This window comes from Melospiza georgiana, chromosome 4 (genome assembly GCF_028018845.1).
Source record: "Melospiza georgiana isolate bMelGeo1 chromosome 4, bMelGeo1.pri, whole genome shotgun sequence".
NCBI lineage: Eukaryota > Metazoa > Chordata > Aves > Passeriformes > Passerellidae > Melospiza > Melospiza georgiana.
Window position 1 is genome coordinate 52,338,501 of NC_080433.1, and position 20,582 is coordinate 52,359,082.

Consider the following 20,582-nt stretch of genomic DNA (forward strand, 5'->3'; position numbering starts at 1 on the left):
ATAGCAGTATAAAATCTCTGTTTTGTACTACAGAGAACAGTACAAAACAGAGATTAAATTCCTCAAATTATGGCTGCCCCCAAACTCTTTGTAACGTGCAGCTGAAGTCTGCAGTGCTACAGGTTGGTTTTGACTGCAGCACTTGCTTAAGGGGCTTCTTGATGTATAATGGGATGCAATCATAATATATCCTCCACTGGAACTCATACAGTTTCTGTTACAGCCTATTTTCATAATGCTTGTAACAACTAATCATCTTGGTTTATGCCTAAATTGAATTTAGTTGAAATCAGACAATAGAGCCGAAAGATACACAGCACAGATACTGAGATTGCATAAGATAGTTTCTCCAGGAAGCCAAGTGAAGAAGAAACATAATAAAATGGGCAAATTTCCAGCTGTAGATGATCACTGAAAAGCTTGTGTCAGCATATCCTAATCTATTTATGATTTTATGTTTAAAAATGCTTAAGTAGATTTTTTTAAATTAAATTCAGGTAGCATGTGACCAAAAAAGTTAATACATAACTTTTATTTACTATACAAAGGTGGTAGACTGCTTGTAAGGTGTGTAGTTGTGGTCAAGTAAGCACACAGTGCACAGGTAAGTAGAACATTTTATGCTGTAATGGGATCAAGTATTTAAGCTGTCTGGAGTAAAGAGAAGGGGAAAGATTGCTAACAAACAAATTAAACCTTGAAGAAACAGTATCAAACCCATGTATTACAGGTTATTAGTGTCATTCAGAGTGGTACTTGAAGTTCAATAGTGCAGAAAATTAATGTATGAATGCTACTTCTCAAGAAGTGTGAGACAGTAAAGGACCAGGAACAACACATGACCCACTCCATTTTGGCAGTATTCACTTTCTGTGTTTTTTTCAAGTGAGCCTGACTCTATTAGCCTTTCCAAGTCAAAGCAGAAAGGTAAAACAGGCACACCATAAACCTGTCCTGTGGGGAATCCTGGCCCTTGTTTTCATGCCATATTTTGTGAAGCATGCCATTGTGATATCCATGCAAGTTTATGTCCAGACAACCACTGAAGACTCAAGTCACCAGACCAACGCAAATAAGAGTCAAACAAAACAGGAAAGTGATCTTTTGTGGGTCAGCAATAAATGGTGATGTACATTAGTCATTTACACCCCAAGATAAAAATCTAATGTTTTCATAATCATAACTTAAAGAAGCAGCACATGCATAAGCAACTTAAGCAACTATAGATTTTTTCCCCACATAATTTAGGAAATTTAATTATAGAACAGCTTCCAATTCTGATGCCTTTTAAAACTATAATATTATCCTGTATTTTAAAGGTCAGAGAAAATGAATAGGCATAATTTACCCATCTTTAAAACGTACTGAGTTTAACCTACTCAATGGAACAACTGTCAAAAGAGAGAGGACATCAGGCTAGGTGAGACACTGAGATACAGCACGTAAATTTAAGAACCAGGTGACAAACACAACTATTCAGTAAAGTGTCTTTGGTCACAGATGATCCTATATTTATACATGAGTCAGTGTTGTATATAAATCAAATTACAAATGGGCTAGAGGATTAAACTACAAGCACCAGGAAAGCTGTCATCTAAAAATCAAGCTTCTGTTGTATAAAGAACAGTCTGTAAAAGACACACAAAACCCCACAAAACTGTAGATTCACACTTCAGCAGATTTTCCCTACCTACAGGTTTTGTGTGTGACACTCCTCTGTTGCTGCCTGCTTCAACCTCCTGAGGCCTGAAAGTACTTGTCAGTGCAGGAGAAATGGAAACCAGCTTCCATGTCAAACATCAAGTCCTTCCTGTCACCAGCCCTCCTGCCACTACCATTCATTTGCCACTTTCCATGGGTTTTCACATGTTTGTTCAGTTACCACCATCCCATCATCACATATGGTTTTATGAAACTTTCCCTCATGACACCGTGCTCTGTGTGCCCTATATCTACCTTGTTTTAAGCACCACTTGGACTCCTGTATCCTAAGTCTTTCAGAAGATTGGTGCTCAGACTGTATCAGGAATACTGATAGAGCTAATACATAATCAGTGTTGGGTGGCAGAGATGCTAGACAGTAATTCTTTGAGCTTGGGCTCTTTCTGGGGGAGTTTAAATTTCTGGATCTAATTACTAGGTATACAGGACTGATTCTGTTCTTATTCTGCTTCAATCCAGGAAGCAGCAGGTTTCCCTAGTTACAATGCTGAAAAGACAGTAGGTTGTAGAATAAAAAATTAATTCTCAGTGCATTGAGCCTACTAAGAGATAATTTTATCTTTAATCCTTAAAACAGTTCAAAAATAAAAAAAAACATCACTGTTAACCTACTTCTTAAATGCACAAATGCCCTTCTGTTAAAGCAAGAATAAGCTGGGAACCAATCTGGAGAGAAGGATCTGTCCTCTGAATTAAATCCAAGGTATTAAAACCAACAACAAAAGCCCAACATCAAAAAAAACCCCAAAAACCCCAAGAAACAAACCCAAACAAACAAACAAAAAGATCCAACCCACAAAAACAATAACCCTCACTCCCACAGGAACTATTGCCTTTATCAAGGCTCAGACGATTCATTTCTGGTTTTTATCCTTCATCATTCCCAGGAGGTTTGCCAGTGTCAATTCTGCTTATCCTTCCAAGCATCTCAACTTTTGACAGTTCTTTCAGTAGGCAATTTCTCAAAATTAATTCCTAATTGTATATCAAGGCCCACACATTTTAAGTGAGTTTCTTCTCTTTCTAACACCTTTTCGAATCCTGTTGACACTCATCATCTCTTGAAACTAATCTTTCTTCTTTTCAGCCCACTCACTATTATGGTTTCCAAGTCTTTCATCCTGTTTTTGCTCTTCAGGTTTCTCACAACAGAACCAGAAATTTCAACTCAATCACTACCAGCTTTTGATTGAAAAAATGCTATTTAATGAATAACTCCTCAGATTTTCACTTTATCTGACCAAGAAGTTGATCTTGTCTTTCAGATTTGAACAACTTTTTCCCACATTTCTTTTGGTTTCAACAAAGCCCAGTAATTTAATCAAGTACCTAATTACTGGCCCTCTCCCATTTAAGTCTTCCAGAGATCTGCCACCAAATTGTAACACCTGTAAACAATACCCTTAAAGAATGTCTGTAAGCAAACAATCCTCTGAGATCTTGCAGTCTGCAAGCTGCTTGATCAGGTAAAGAAGTGCCTCTACATCAAAAACTCTGCATTTGTCAATGGGTTGAATAGCCAGCATTTGGCAACTTGAAAATAATGGCATCAGCACAGGACTAAAACTGATAACATGAAAAAACATAAGGCAAACAAGATCTTCAATAAATGATGGTGAAAGCTAAAGGTGAGCTACATTTAATTCAATCCCCTCTAAGAAATACCCCACTGTTATTGGATAAATGCATACATTTCTGGTATTAAATTCTCTTAAAAGTATTTCCCTATGAGCACTGCCTATTAAATAACACTCACTTTTTATCAGCTTTCCAATGAAAAAAGCTGCTGGCAAAAATCTGCAATGTGGTAATATAATTTCTTATTAAACCATACCTTCAGGTGCTGAGCAAAATGAGCTGCACTGCTTTTGCATATGCAGCAGTTTGTAATTATGAACACGGCAGTGCACACCAAATAACCCATTGATGTCCACAGAAAGGGAACAGAACACAGCTGCACAAATGGAAAGTGCGAGATTACAACTTCTAAAGCATGGTGGCCCAAACACATGAAAAGTAGCTAAAGCTTTCATGTCCTTCTACAAGTATCCTCCTTTAAATAAATGTATTCATAAGGAGAATAAAATATACCAATGAAGAAACTAACCAAAACCTTTTATATTCTCTTTCTTGTAGTTTCACAAACATGAAAACACAAATTAATAATAAATAGGTCATATTTGCAAAACTGAAAGACCCCAGCACAAAAAATTCAACCAAAAAACAGAAAACAAACAAAAAAACCCCTAAGGCAAGTATGAAATATAGAGATCAAGTAAGCATTACAATGTGACTGATTTCATTATGTAATGGTAAAGAGGAAGTCCAGAATAAACACTGAAAGATAGAAAAATTAGCAGGTCAGAATTAATATGAAAGAAAAGGTGTCTAAGAATATGTAGAAAGAAATAAATCACTTTTATACATAAGGAGAGGGATACTGATACAAGGAAACTAATAAACCACATAGGCAGATGATATAATTAAGTAAAAGAGTTATCATCATTTCTTCTGAGATGCTTAAGGCAAAATAACAAAACCTGACACACATGTTTTTCTGATTAGGAAAAAATAAATTAACACACTTAATTACAAGTTACATTTAAGTAAAATAAACATAAGCTCAGAGGAGGCATGCTATGTAGTACTGCACTACCAACCAAATTAGACTGATGATGATGAGTCCATCGTTAAGGCCTTGTCAGTGTGTGTTAAGTACAGAGGTTTGAAGGACAACAGCAGAGCTGGGAAGGAGTGATCATCTACAGCTTCCCCCTCTTTACCCTCATCTGGCCTGCTCCTCCTCTGGTCTACTCCAGTCAGAAACAAAGCATGTCTGACCTCATCCACAACCAGAAATAATCCTTTAATGTGTTTTTAGCTACTGTTCCAGTTCCTTCAGCTTCACTTAACTCAAATACTTCTTAGCTTATATTTTAATTAGGGGATTTTTTATAATCTAGATAATTTTGCCTGAAATGAGCAACAGCACAAGCAGATCAACAAGCTAATCAAAGGAAACAGCAACCAGTTTCCCTGGCTCAGCTGAAGTGAGCTTCACAAAAGAAAAGATACCTCCAAGAACAGCTCTGACATCCTCCTTCATCCCTTCCTGGATTCCCATTACTCCAATTTATTAATTTACTTATTTTACTAAAACTGCTAGAACTTAAGGCACTTAATCTATCACAGCCAAGCTTTACAAAACTTTTCCAGTGCATTTACCATGAGCCTATCCCTAGCCAAGATGCAGAAGCTACTTCATATTTACAACCTCTTTCATCTTTATACTGTTAAAGAACTGTAAAATAGTTTTGCCTGAAGCAAAACAAAACTAGCAAAGGACACAGGAGGGGTTGGGGGCAGTGAGGAAGGCATACAGCAAACTCCCATACACTGCACAAACTGTAGTTATTTTATTATGACAGAAATGCCTGTATAATATAAATATATATCACGTTTTGCTGATATTAAAACCAAAAATCTTAACAACGTCCTTTCAATGTAAAATATCACTTTGTGAGAGGTCAGTCTTCTCTCAGAGCAGCATCTCCAGAGAATAGAGGCCCATAACAAGTGCACACAAAGACAACTCAGCTATTGCTATATAGACATTATCAGAACAAGAGCTATGACAAAGAAGGGGAACAACAGAACAGCTCTTCTCAAACTCCACACACACACTGTAACTGCTAAAACCTGCTTTTCTTACTTAATTGTAACTCTAGGTCAGAGATGTCAGTAATTTACCTGAAAAAGAAAAGGACTTAGACAGCAGATCTGGAAACAGAATTTGGACAGCTTGGACCTAGTCACACCCCCATTTATCCTTCTTTCTATGCACCATAGCTATGAAGTTTCAAACACAAGCTTTAGAAAGATCTCTGATTTTCAGCATCTTCCAGACACAAGGCAGTCCCATTAGGGCAACAGCTCATTAATACAAGCAATATTCATTTAGAATGTCAACTAAAGAAGCAATTAAACTAAATGTTTAAACATTAAAAAATATTGTTCTGCTAAACACTTAAAAACCTTGATGACCTGAAAGCATACAGTCAGCCAGTGATCCCATTAAGAATAAAAAAGCATTCATGAATGTATTAATTCCTGTACTTAATTAATTCCTTAGATGCCAGAAATCTGTGGTACTAACCAAACTGAGAAACTCAGAGGTTTGATTTTTTTGACAGAATCAAGGAGGGTACTTGGTAAAATTGTCATTTGGTAAAATTTGTCTTCAGAAAAGAATAGATTTTCAGAGGTAATACATGTCACTCCAACTTGAATATGCAACATGTAAGAAAAGTGGACACATAATAATGGACTAATTAACACAGCGTTACAGACTTGATGTCTAGACAAGATAAGGCATTTCAAGAATCGCTGCTACCCGTGCTCGTGAAGGAAGAACAAAGAGATAGCCTTTTGTGCAACACTGAGGCTGAATAGCTCCAATTATGAATTTAACACCAGGGACACGTTTGTCATCACTTCCAAAAAAACCACCACACTTCAGCACATTACATGCTAAAAGCACAAGCTCATCCTTAACTATATAAAACCAGAAACTAAACAACTCCAAAATATTACCTTAATGTGTAATGCATGCAAAGATATTTTAAAAGTGCATGAAATGGTTACATTAGCAAACTAGACGTTCACTGATCCTGACATGCAGATGCAAAATTCACTACAATGCTGTTTGCAAGTAACCAGACCAATCTTTTAAACATCTGTTTCATGGGGTTCTAGCTCACCATGCTCAGGCAAATGCTCAGACAACATTTAAAACCTAATTTCAAAATTGTCAAAGCAAAGAAAAGAGGGAAATGCATGTTCAAAGACCTAAGGAAACACCTAACTTCAAAAAAAAACCCCACCAAACAATCAAAAAACATCCCAACCCAGAAGGCTCATTATCTCAGTACTCTATTTAAAAATAAATTAAAAAAAAAACAACCAAAACTCTCCAAAGCTTTTAATTAAGGACACAACATTAAAAAACACATCATGGGCTATATTAAAATATGAGATATACGTTAATGCTGCGCAATTTCCACTGCATGCAGAAGAACAAAGATTAAAAATAGTCTGCACCTGGATTGAAGGGAACCATTTTCACAGTACCTGCCATGCAGAAGTGCCAGAAAAAAACCCTATTCTCCCAATCATGAAGTGTCAGAGCCAGGAGGTTCTGGGAAATGAACCCTTCCCTGAGAGCAGCAGAGCCCAGTCCCAGCAGAGCCGGTCCCAAAAGCAGGGGACCACACCAAGGAGCTGGGATTGTGCAGTTCAAGAATGCAGACAGAAAGCTGTCAAGAGAAGTAGTGAGCAGAAACTGTGTCCTTGGTGGGAAGAAACCATGCTCTGGAATGTGATGGCAGCTGAGCTCAAGACCAAGAGCCCATGACACTGGAATAGGCTGCCCAGGGAAACACCTGAGCCTCCTTCATAGCAAATCTGCAGGGCTCAATTTGACAGAGCCCTGAATGCCCTGATGTAAGGCCCCGTTTTGAGGAGATGGGCTGGGGTAAGTCCTATGCAACCTAGGTGTTTCCACAAGAATGTCACTATGCCTGATGTTTCAAAGATGAGACAAAAAATGCCCAGGATCTGCAGTTTCACTTCAGCAATATTTTCAAGCATCTCTGCATCTGCAGCCATATCCCTCCTTTCCAAGTAATATTGCACACTTCAAATGAAACATATACTTCAAAGTTTTTCTAGTTTGGGAGTGACACAGATCATTCTTGGCTCTGTTTAAGCAGTGTCTGGATTTTTCTAAGCCTTTATCCGTGAGCAGAAATTCTAGTTTCCTCTCTTTGTGTCAGCTTCAGTTAATATTTGCAAAGCAATTGCAGACTCCTAGAAGATAGTCACTATATAGCAAAGAGCAACTAGCCCTTGGTTTGACACATTTTGCCCTGTCATCATCAGCGCACAAAGAACTTTATTTTTCATCAAATGACATGATTTTACATGACTGTTTGCAGTAAGTCCCCCATCAAATAAATAATATACAACTATTTTCTTGATGAGCCAGGGTGATCACTTACAATCACACTTCATTTAAAATTCTGAAACTGGCAATTGTGTTATTGTAGCTGAGAGAAAAGGCAGTGGCAACTTTACAAAAGAGTGATATGAGCGATACACAAGATACTGCCACGGACTCATTTAAAACAGAACACCTGTATGAATATTTCATTCAATTGCTCAAGGGGTATTTCTGATTGCTTTTCTTAAGAGAAAAAACAGACTATATCACAGGCTGCCACCTCCCTCCTGCCCAGGGCATCAGACTGCCTGTTTCCCTGCTGCACAGCAATGGATTTGCCCATTGCGACACCGTGCATGTTCTGTCAGCACAGTTTTTTTGCCTCTGGGTTTTCCCAGAGGAAATAGAACTATCCTATGAAGTACATATTTGGAAAATTTTGTTCCTTTTCCAGGTTAGAGCTTTGGAGACAAATGGATATGGAGAGGGCAAAGCAAAGAGGGCTTTATCAGGAGTCTAGAAGAGCCAAGAAATACTTGGCAATCAGGTTGAGGATAAATATGAACCAAAAAGCAAACATCATTAGATCTGGTGCTCTGAGAGAAAGAAAAATTTAGGAGACAGAAGTGGAAGTAGTTCAATGGGTCAGACCTCATTTCCTCAGACATTAGCTGGGCTCTTACCAATCCTTTAACACATACCCAGTGGCACATGCCTTGACTTCATTTCTTACTTATTTTAAATATCTTGCTAGCAGTCCAGTGCATACTGAAAAACAACATCTTGAAAATCTTGCTTTGCAGAAGGATTACAGGTTCACCATTCTTGCAGCATAAGTCTTTGCAATCAGCATTTTATTTTAGTAATCCTCCCACTAAATTACATTCCAGAAATACTACATTAAACACTTGAATGAAATTTAACTGCAAAGAAATCCATCAAACCAAATAATGATTCTGTTATTACTTGAATCTTCAAGACAATCAGAAATAAATTATGAAAAAGCTTTCTTATAAAAGCTTTCTTACAGTTCACTTTAGAGATTTAAATGTTAAGCTAAATTTACATTTAGATTCTGAGAACTCAAAGTAAACAGAATAGTATACAGGCTGATTCTGTACATAGTAGGAAGATTCACAGTATTTTATTATGATGACTCATTATGATATTCATGATGATTATGAAAATCATCAGCTCTATCACAACAATTTCATAAAAATCCAGAAAATTTAACTGCAGATCCAGAAGTTAATTTTAAGTATTTATGTGAAAAATACGTGGATCATTTTCCAGTCCTAATTTTTAATTATTAAGTAAATATCTTGTCTAATTCTTAACAAATTCACAGTCCTTGTTTATAAGAAAATAAGGATCTTGTTCAATTAAGTAAAATACTCTAGCATCATTCTAGAATCTTATTTAAATTCTGCAGAAGCTGACACCTTCAATATTCAAATCAACAACAGGAGAAACTGGTTGTGCAAAATCCAAATCGAAGTTATTCCTCAGGCTTTTCTGAATTAAGTTTCTAAAAGCTTCATTTTATAGAACATAATCTAGATTTCCCTAGAATTAAGTGCAAACTCTACCAAACACAGTAGCATTAGATCATATGGAAAACAGTATTTCGGTTTTATGACCAAATTTTCATCCGTTTTCACTATAACCTTGTCCTTAGGGCCTAAGGAAATTTAACCACACATTCACCAGCATGAGGCTAATTAATCACAGCAGCTATTTATTTAAAATCTTTTCCTAGCCTGTGCTTTTTTTTCAGTTTGTCATTTTTTAAAAGTCCTAAGTTTATGCATCTGGTCCTGCTTTTTTAGGGCCTTTGTGACCCTGTGATCAGACACACAGGGACAAACCAACGGCATCATGGCTCCCACAGCTACGGCACACTCTGGTAAAACTCCATCCCAGCCAGACCCCACACACATGGAAAGCTGTGCCCACCATGAACATGATTAGGCAAAGTCAATACTAAGAGAAGAAAAAAAAAAAATAAACTCCAAAAACAACACAGTAGATAGCTGCTTTTCAAGTGTGAATAAAAAGGAACAGTGTTGCAGCCCAGGAAATGGCCTCACAGGCTACTGAACAAAAGCCAGGAGAATTAAGGGGCAGTCATTGTCTTAGCTCAGCTTGCAAAACAGCAGCTGTTGCATGTAAGCTGCAGAAAACTACCATTCATTTCCATGGGCAGATAAATGCCATGGTTCTTCAGAATTAAACTGTTGGTGATGATACCACACAGTCTTGAAAAATCAAATTATATTCATATTAGACTCCAAGGAGGAGGAAAAAATAAATCAAGGTAATTTTAGCAGAGCAAATCATTAGTGTATTAGTGACAAAATGCCAAGGAGACTCACCTGTTCAATCTCCTTTGTCTTAGTTGCAATTGCTTTTGAACGACCTAGAAGCTGGCTGTCCTCGTATAATTCTGTACTGTCTGTTAGATTTGCCTCTGTTTCCTCTGTTTGCTCAATGTATAATGGAGCTGAAGATCCAGCCTTAAGAAAAAAACAATAAATTCAGTTTTTAGAGAAAAATAAAAATCACACTATGATGAAAAAACCCCAAAAGCCCAAACACAGTCATCAGATATATCTGTTTGGCTCATCGAGACTATTAGTGAAGTGTTATTGCTACAATCTTAGTAGACACAGAAATACAGATTTTAAACATGTAGAAAGCATGACATGATAAAACCCCCCGTGACACAGCCTTAACTGGGTAGAGGCAATGATGTCAGATAACCTCTACCTCCCCATCCACTGAGAAGAAATTTGTGTATGTGGTATTTATAACACCAGAAAGCAAGAAAAATCCACAAGGAAAATGTGACTACTCTTCTGGGAAAGGATAAAAGTAGCAAAAGCATAAATATCAAAAAAATTAAAATTTTGGAGAACTCTTGAAGCATTCAGGGCCACAGGTTATTATTATTGCAATAACTATCGTATAGCAAAAGCAAATATGTGATTTGAAGATTTCTCTCTCTAAAACAGAAATTAAGACAGTATTCCTGCTCCAAAGAAAACACATGCCACCTCCAAGGAGTTTATCTAGAAAATACAGCAATTCTGTTTTACAGAATTATTTAAATCCAGTATTATGGAACAAATTTATATTTTTTTAAAATAGATTTGAAAATTGAAGAAGATGAAAACTAGTTTCTTTTATCCAAAAATAGAGGCAAAGAATCTTAAGACTTAACTAACATGAAAGAGAAAAGCATTAGACAGAAAAAGGAAGTAAAAAGCTTAAGTAGTCCTCTAAACACATGCTCAAACCTTAGCAGCAACACAAACCATTACGACTGAATCCCAAATCTTGCTATCCCAGTAAAGAACGAAATGCCTGAGAGTGAATGAAGGCCACTAAAAAGCTCAGTGCAACACAAAGTTCAAGTATTAGGCTCTTGTAAGATAAACAGGAAAAAGTTCAGAATTGTTGCAATTCATATGTGACAGCCTACTAATCAAGGTAAGAAATCCTTTCCTCGAACACTCAGAATGAGAAGCCCGACCTCCTTCATTAGCATTTCTACAGCCCTCTTTCTTAGTCAATAAATCATCTCAGACTGTACCACAAGCAACAGCTATTGCTTCACTTTGATTCCATATGTTTAATCTTTTTGCCACTGCAGTTTTCCCTGAAGTGCAGAGGATGCTTTAAACAACTCTACTCCATGTGGCCCACTCTGTTCTTTCCTCCCTTCCATTACCTTCCCCTCATCAAGAACCACAGTGATATTTCTCTCCTGAACCTCTCAGAAATGTTCATGCATCTGTTCTTCTTCATATGGTATTCATCTTTGGATCAGCTGTTGCTTTTTCTTGATTCTAACACCTCCTCCCCTTTTTTCTTTTTTTAATTGCTTTTTCCAGTTCATGTATCTAAATAGATCTTCCTGACCATTACTGAGGAGCTGCTCATGCATTCACCCATTACATCAATGGGCAGGACTTGAAAGTTCAGATAAATATGGATTGAGTTTATTTCTCTAATCTAGCCCTTATATTCTACAAGTAGAAATGAGATACTTCCCAAGACACATCCATTTTCTCTACAATTATTTACAAACAGATAAAAAAATCAAACCCATTAACTGGAAAGGTTAAGACATGACTTTGTGAAGTAGATACTGTTTTTCTTAAGAATGCCTCTAAAGTTGAAACAAAGTGAAAGTTAAAGAAAAAAATCATCACAGAAGTGAAACAGAGTATTTACAGTATTATTAACATAATATTTGGGTTGTTTTAAATGAAAAATACATTTTTCACTAACATTCAGAACCCCAAAAAGACATCCCATCCAAGAGCAGTATAACAAATGACTGAGAAGGGCTATAATCCCACTTCAATATAGCCAGGAGTGGAAGACAAGAAAGGGTGAAAACAAAAAAGAATAAACTGGTAAATAATTACCATTGATTAATAATGAAATAAGGATTCTGGGGAAAATAAAAAATATACCCATTGCAGTAACAAAGTAAGGTTTATTTTAAATATAATGGGAGACAGCTTTCTGAAAAAGAATACATGACATGATAGGCTGGGACAGCTTGAAATGGAACTCAACAAACCAGAGCTTCTCTCCTCAAGTCTTGTGTTTTACATGTACACTCATGTTTTGACTCAAAGTCCTCTCTTAATTTTAAGGAGTTCAGTAGACATTCAGACCTACACTACTACAAGAGCTCCTTGGAGAGCACTTGGGAGAGCTGAAACTGTATTGTGTCAGGTGTAGTTCAACATCATGGCAAATTATACTAACAAAATGTACTGTGGCTTTGTGTATTCATTCAAAAGAAATAAATTGCAAGGTTTTAGTTTCCCTCTCACTCCCTTGCAACAAATATTTAATAGCATAGGCAGAAAAATTCAGGATTAAGTTACAAAATGTGCCTTTATGAAAAGTACAGAAAAACAAGAGCCTATTGTTGTAACACTTGGAAATAAGTGGATTAATAATCCTATCTTACATCATACTCTGTTATTTCAGGTAAATTGCTTTCCTCGGCCTTCTCTGCTGCCTTTTCAGCTGCCCACTTGCTTGCAGCTTCTGCAAGTTCCTTTTCTGATAGTCTGTTGCTCTTCTCCAAGGCCTGTACAAAAACATTATAGTCAAGCTTTAACATGAAATATACACTTACACATGGCAAACATCTTCAAAATTAAAATAAATAGCTATTCCAATCCCTAAAATATTTTAAAATAGGAAACAAGAAAGTTGAAATTATTTCATTTGCTGTCAAGTTTCTTTAAAAAGAAAAGAAAAAAAGAGAGGAGGAAAAAAAGATAAATCTGTGAAAGTCAGTGGACTACTACAAAACCATTATATCTTCCAGATAAGGTTTATTAAATTCACAGGTTAGAGATAACAGAAAAAATTTTTGAGACCTGTTGGGCATTGAAAGCAGTCAGATATAAGAGTGAACTAGTAATTCAATGTGATTTTCAGGCATAAAAGGTTGCAAAAATTTTTAAATAAACTGTTAAATACTAGGTAGGGTATAAAACCTGAGCTAATTAAGGAGAAAAAATATTTTACACAAAGTTTAAGTGATCAGACCTGGTTCCATTAAAATCCTCTATTTACTATTTGTGGGAATGCTAATAATTTATAATAGAGTCAGTCATGGTTTTATGTTCTTTTAAATCTACCTTTTCAAATGGAAATTCTCACATTAATAATGTTTAAAAATTGATTTCTATCCAAGAATACTATTTGGCTTTTACTATCAGAGCAGCAAGCAGACAATGGCAAACATCAGTCTAGGAACAGCGAGCTTTATAAATCTTGTTATCACTATGTGGCTATTTAGCTTAAATCAACTATATGCATAGAAGCACCCAAAGAATCTATAACACTCTAGCATTAAAAATTGCAACACTAAGATGGGTATCTGAAAAAGAGATACAAAAAATTCTACTACCTGAAAAAGGCCATAAAAATTTCTACCCCATGCCTGTTCCATCTCAGCAAACAGGTAGGCAAAAAAAGAAGCAAACAAACAAAAACCCAAATGAAAGAAACTCCACCTCTGACCATTAGCTCATTCTAAGTCATATAAATGGCCAGTATCAAAACTCCTTTGTCTTCACATCTTTTGTTCTTACCTCAAAGAAAATATTATCCAAAAACCTCTGTACCGTAGTGTGGCATAAATACACAACTCACAGAACCCTTGCAGGATTCTGTGTCATAAAGACACCACCTTTATCTGAATCCAGAAGAGAAGTGCACCACAATGTTCCAATAGGAATCCCTGTTTCTATAACTGCAAATTACTGAATTACAACCAGTGAAGTCAGGGGTGACAAAATTGAATATGCAGGGATATGGAGAGGGCGCTTAGAAGAAAGGAGTAACATAATCATAGAAAATCTCACATAACCTGCTATATTTCCACAAGCCATAAAAGAAATTAACTAATATCTATTGGAATACAGAAAAAAAATCTGTTTAATTTAGTTTCACTAAATCTAATTGTATAAGTTGAATGTTATAAATACATATTAAATCCTGAGTGAATTTTATGGAATAAAGCAATGGTATTTGCACAGTTACACTTCAGCTGAAGAGACACAGCAGGAACATATTTCTCAGTTGAAAATAGCAGCAGCTATTTAGGCTGCAAACTTTCAAGAAACAACCAATCTAATACATCTCATAAAAAAAAACCCCTAAACTGCTGCCCCAGCCACCCCCAAAAAAACAGAAGTCTCTTTTTTTGTATTTTTTATCTCATCAAGAACATAGAAAAGCAAAAGGCTGTCACTTTGCTCAGCAGCTGTTCCTGTCTCACACATCCACCTTCTGCTCTATGTTGCATACAGCCTCCAAGGCTTACAATCCATACAGCTAACTAAGAAAAATACAAAATATTTCATACCATAGTCAAACAGGTGGCTACGATCAGGTAACATCAACAGGTATTGATTCACATGCATGAATAGGCAAAAAATAATTATAGATTAAGATAACCTTTTTAGATTTGCAAATAGATAGTACAGTGAAAAGAGGTATTGCTATGGGAACATATACCTTTGTAAGAATTTCAGAGCTAAATTATAACTTAGAGCATTGAAAATTATCTCCTTTAATCACTAATATATAGCATATAACTAATTTCCCAAGCCTTGATAAATTGTAATACTCTGCCTCTGGAGATGCTAATGTTTTGCCAAGACTACTTCTGTCACTACTTCTGAGTCAGTGAAGCACTTGGGTAACTTAACTGTTCAGTGCAATTCCAGCCAAAAGGCAGATTCCAAAAAGCTCCACTGACACAGGGCAGTTACATTATTAGCAGATTTGGGGGCTGAAGAGAAAAGTCAATGAACAGCCATGGAAGTATTTCCATTTCTGCAGCTGATGCATACCCAGTAAGTATTTATGCTGTCTGGGAAATGACTCCCATCAAACAAAGTTTCATTTTGCATAGCCTATATCACGTGGATATCCACTGCTAGCATATACTTGCAAACTGATGGCAAAAAACCAATATAGCACAGATCAGACCTGACTGAAGAAGAAAGCAGAGCACTTACAGAGCTCAAACTCACACTGCGTATTAACTCAAGAGCAAGAGATTTTGCAATGCCTCCTTGTTCTCAAAGGTGTGTATTAAGTAAGGATTTGATACTAAGCTGCAGTATGCTGAGTCTAAAATCAAAATAAGTGAACTAATTATAAATTATCAAATTATAAATTATCAAATCAGTGTAACTTGTGCATAATCGCTTTTATCTTATTTTCCCTATTTACATCACTGAAAATACATCACTTGCCTCTCCCCTCACGGACAATGGCAATCAGCTGGCACAGCAGCTCTAAAAGAGATGTGTAAGAGATAAGCACTTAGAATGACATAGCACAACCAAAGCCTGGGGTTTTTTCCCACTGAATACACGGCAGGTGTGTCTGTGTCAAAATGAATGTTAATACTAACATACTCACAACAACCCAGAATTCTATGAACAAGTCCTACTCCTATGGTAAGGAATAGGAAATAACATCATAAGGAATATGCACTTAAACAGGTGTATGCAGTATCTCCTTCCAACTGGGGAAAAAATCTAACAATGAACAATCTAAAACCAGTGTGAAGTACTCAAAAAGAAAATTCACCTTTGATGGAGGTACTGCTGTGGACCCTGATGGTGATGCATCTCTTGATGTTTTCAGTGACTGAACTGTCCTCTCTTTACCTACAAGAAAGAAATTAATGACTGAGAAATTAAAAAAAAAAAAAAAAAATATATATATATATATATACACACACCAAATATGGTTACTGGCTTAGAAAAATTGCAGTGAAATTTTCTCACATCAGACATGAACTTTATCACCCTCAACAACTACCTGAGAGGGGGCTGGAGCAAGATGGGAATTGAACTCCTCTCCCAGGCAACTACTGACAAGAGGAAATGGGCTCAAGCTGTGCCAGGGAAGGCTCAGGCTGGACACCAGGGAGAATCTTTCCACTGCAAGAGTGGCTAAGCTTGGAACAGCTGTTCAGGGAGAGGGTGGAGCCACTATCCCTGGAGGTGTTCAAGAAACAACAGGACATGGCATTTAGTGCCATGGTCTAGTTGATAGGGTGGTGTTAGGTCTAAGGTTGGACTCCATCTTTTCCAACCTTAATGATTCTATAAAATCTACATACTCCATCATCTGGTAAATACTAGTAACACTTTTTCTCTTCCCAAGGAGAGAAAAGATAGAGCTGTGTCATTCCACACATTAAAGAAAACCCAGTCCTTTTTTCCATCATTAACTGAAAGGGTGTATCAGTATGATTTGACAAGATGATGTGATTTCACTTTTTAATATGCCTGCAATAATAGAAACAGTTGAAATATTAGACACCAGTCAATCACTCAAGGTAACTGGGTAGTGCATGAACTAGTTTAACAGGCCACAGTATGTTGAAAAGTCCTGCCATGGGAAACAGATCTGTATTCTACAACCACGGAGCAGATGCTCCTTGTGAGATCACTGTCTTTCTTATAGAAGTTAAAACTGGCAAAATATTAAATCAAATTCACAGTGCTAATCACAATTTGTGCAGAGTTTCACCATAGGCCAGTTACAGGCAGCCCACAGCAACAGAACTGGTAGCAGTGTAAACTACCAGTTTTCAAGCTGTGGTCCACAGATTACATCTAAAAGATCTGCAAAAGTATAAAAAAGCAAACATGCTGTCAGTAGGCCTAAATTAACCAGACTATTCACACTGACTTGGAAACAGCTGACTGATCACAAATAAGCCAAGGTAATATAAGCTTACTTTGGCTTCCATTATTTTTTTATAAATGCAATTAATAAAGAGATTAATTTAAAAAGCTATTGAAGAGTTATGAAAATTGGGATAGAATATATTTTTGTAGAACTATAAATGTGATTGTTCATTATGGCTTTAAATATGGCTTTAATTTAATGAGTCAAAGCAACAAAGTACAGAAGATCTCCTTAGTCACCACTAAGTAACACAAGTTTTGCTCCTGTGATACCTGCTTCTCAGGCCTACAGGTGAGCCACCTCCTTCTAAACTAATGGACTACTCTAATTCTGTCTCCCACATGCCTCCTTTGTCAGACTTGATTCTTTAAAGATTGTATCAGTTGAATGGATTTTATGTTTGCACCTGAACAGATGAAATGAACTGATACAAAAGGCAGAAAATTATTCAAAGTTAAGCAAAGTGAAAAAACAACATTTAATTAGAAGACATTATTTATAGGCCATTTTTTTCAGAATGTGTGTGGCTATTTTGAGCCCCAAAGCCCTATCTGTAAAATTAAACATCCCATCCTCTCCATGCTCTCCCATCACAGATGAATGTTTGCCTTTTCCATACGACCTTTCCTCCCTTTACTAAGCTTCTTCATGCCCCCACAGTTTCCTTTGTTTAAATCCTGTATTTATCTGAATGTATGTAGGACATGGTGTCACAGACATCTTTTGTGGAAAATCCTTTCTTTAAGATTTTTTCCCCCTTCTGAGAAGCTATGGCCTCAGCAACAAAATGTAAACCATGATATCTGCTGCTGTGGAATGCAACAGGTAGATCCATGATTGGTCTCGGGTGGATGTTTAGATTTACTGACCACTCACGGCAAAACTGAGTGTCGCTATCTGCTAGAACAAAGACCTTTGTTATTTGTTTTCTTTTCTATTCTTAGCTTAGACTTCTGAGAATTTTTCTCTCTATTTCTTGCAGTATAGTTGTAATATATATATATATATCATAAACTAATGAATCATGCCTTCTGAACATGAAGTCACATTCTCGTCTCTCTCTCACCCTGAAAACCCTTGTGACCACTGTGACAGACATGGGATATTCCTTCTTCAGATGACATGATTTTAAATAGTATTATAATATTTTAGAAAGATGCCATATTGCAAATTCCACATGAAATAGTATATATTTTGCATGTGGTAAATTTATTTAAATGTACTGGTGACATCTATGAGATGTCACACTTGATGTTCCTTTTAAATATTCAATACATGAGCTTACCTAAGGCAAATCAAATCCAAAAATTATTCTAAAAGTATTATTTAAACAATTCATACCTTGCAAATAGATATTTTAATTCAGTCATCTAGAGGGCCATTTTAGTAGTTCTCCTTTCCAGGGAAAGGAATAAAGAAATAGTCCAGTGTAAAACTCAGCTGGTCTCTTAAAACTTACCTAAAGGTGATTGGCAAAGGTATTTAACCATGCAAAAAGGAGAAAAATGTCGAAAACCACAGACCTAGATGTAAGCTCCTCTCTTGATCAGCACCTTTTCTGGTTTGTGAATGTATCTGCTTCTATATCACTACCTCCACTATTGTCTGAGTAATTCTAACCATACAGTATATACATATATGATCAAAGCTCAAAATATAAAAAAAAATGAAACATTCCAAAATTTTGAATGGTTTCCTCACAACATTGTTTTCCTGTCACTAGTAATTATAAGCTGTGCACCTACAAGACTTCTAGAAAAGTAGTTAACTATCTTATTTTTTTCTTCCTCCCCTACAGTTAGAGGAATTTATGTTCACTAAGTATTGCTACAAAATGTTAAAAGCACTGTAATGCCCAAATAGAAAGACCATCTCTACTCTGTGAGGAGTGAAATTATTCCTCAATATTTAAACAATGCTAACAAAACTACAAAAATTTTTTTTTACAAGGAGTGCTACATAATGGTTCAGTGTCACTCTGGAAACAACATGTCCTCTCAGTGAGTGAAAAACAAATCTAATTAAGTTTTTAAAAGCTGCCAAAATGACCAGGAGGGTTGCACAGTTCACTAGAAGGCCTTTGCAGAATGGGAAATCAAATTGGATTAATTTACATAAGCTGGAGTGGCTAAGATTGTAGTATACTAAAGAAAGCCCCCCCCCCCCCCCAATAATTTAAATATGAAACCTCAAATATTTTCAAAACAGATGATTCATCAGACTTCTGGGAAACATTAAGAGCCAAGCTTTCAAAAAGTCAGAATAGACTCAACTGAGATGCTTCACATTTCTTCAAGGAGAGCAAGATCTGAAAGATTTTGACATTGAAATGCAATTGCTAAAAAACAGTCAGTTTCAGAAGTCTAGCAAAATTTGGAGAAAATTAAGCAAGTAGAAGTATGTACTTTTACTTCTTTTTTTTAATCCCTGTTTTATTCTGGTTGTGGGAAGAAATGTCTTCATCTGCTGTAGATGAAGCAAAGTTTCTTGTCAGGAAATCAAATGAAGCACATAAAGAAATAACAGGAGCCGATGCTAAAAATAATACAAAATACTAGAAAAAGCTGTGCAGCTGAAACTCCTACAGCCAGTCTAGACCTGATACCAAAATAATACCTACAATCTCCCACATGAAATACATAAGGGAACAGAGAGTACAATGAAACAACCAGAGCAGACAGCACATAGTACAAAATGTCAGCTTTTCCCATTTTAAAAAGAGCATGTAAGGAAAAAAGGCTTATACAGTGAGCTGCAGTTTCACCTCACTAACCAGTTCCCATCATTAATCCAGAATTACCTTGCTGGGAAGAGACATTTCTTTTATGTAAAGATGACATATTTCTGCTGTGCTGGTGGAAAGGATAGGCTTTGCTTCTTTCAGGAGAGTAGCTCCTGCTGCTGACACTGGAGCCAGATCTGCTGTGCGGAGAATCCCTCCGGCTCCCCGGCGATTCCCTGAAGAAAGGAGAGTCCCTCTTGTGAGGGGATCGATCTCTCCCATAATGAGAAGAATAGAAGCTTCTTCTTCTGAAGCCATCTCTGACGTCCCTGGGAAGACAACAGAAAATTACAAGTAACTAGCTTGCCCTTGCAGTGTTTATGGAACAGCACAATGGCAACGGTTCGTGCCTGCTCAATACAAACAGGTTAACTGTAAAACACATCCAAAATCCTCAGTGTTTTTAAGAGTACTAAGCAAGGGAGGAAAAGCAAGTAAAAAAAGAAAAAGGTAATTCTTTCATTGAGATGCTTCATTGCTAGAAGCTAATTCCCTTCTATTTCTTGACAATACAGCTAAAACATAGGAAAAAGATATTGATGAAATGAGACTCTCACAATTTTTTTCGGGTTCGGTACACTTACCCTGGAAATTAAGCCTTAATTTACCATAGATAAAAATGCTTATGTAAATATTGTTTATATTATTTGGCATTTTTCAGCTATGTTTTTCTCTTATTTTCAAGGGCCTATATTCCCCATTTGATTTCACACACCTTGCTACACAAAATATCGCTGACAGATTCAGCTTATATCCAGCAGAGACAAAAAGAAAACTGCAGAATATCTATTCTCTCACCTATGAATCCACCCAAGGTCA

At 36.5% G+C, this 20,582-nt stretch overlaps 1 protein-coding gene across 1 annotated transcript in view; it reads right to left on the bottom strand.

Annotated features, from left to right (window-relative positions):
* The window catches only part of PPHLN1 (periphilin 1), a 61,835-nt gene that overhangs the window by 16,176 nt on the left and 25,077 nt on the right, over nucleotides 1-20,582 (bottom strand). Inside the window, exons 6-9 of the mRNA XM_058023473.1 lie at nucleotides 19,782-20,032; nucleotides 15,869-15,948; nucleotides 12,717-12,839; nucleotides 10,099-10,239 (exon numbers count right to left, since the gene is read on the bottom strand). Of these exons, the coding sequence (XP_057879456.1) occupies nucleotides 10,099-10,239; nucleotides 12,717-12,839; nucleotides 15,869-15,948; nucleotides 19,782-20,032 (595 nt within the window). The remainder of the gene's footprint in view (nucleotides 1-10,098; nucleotides 10,240-12,716; nucleotides 12,840-15,868; nucleotides 15,949-19,781; nucleotides 20,033-20,582) is intronic.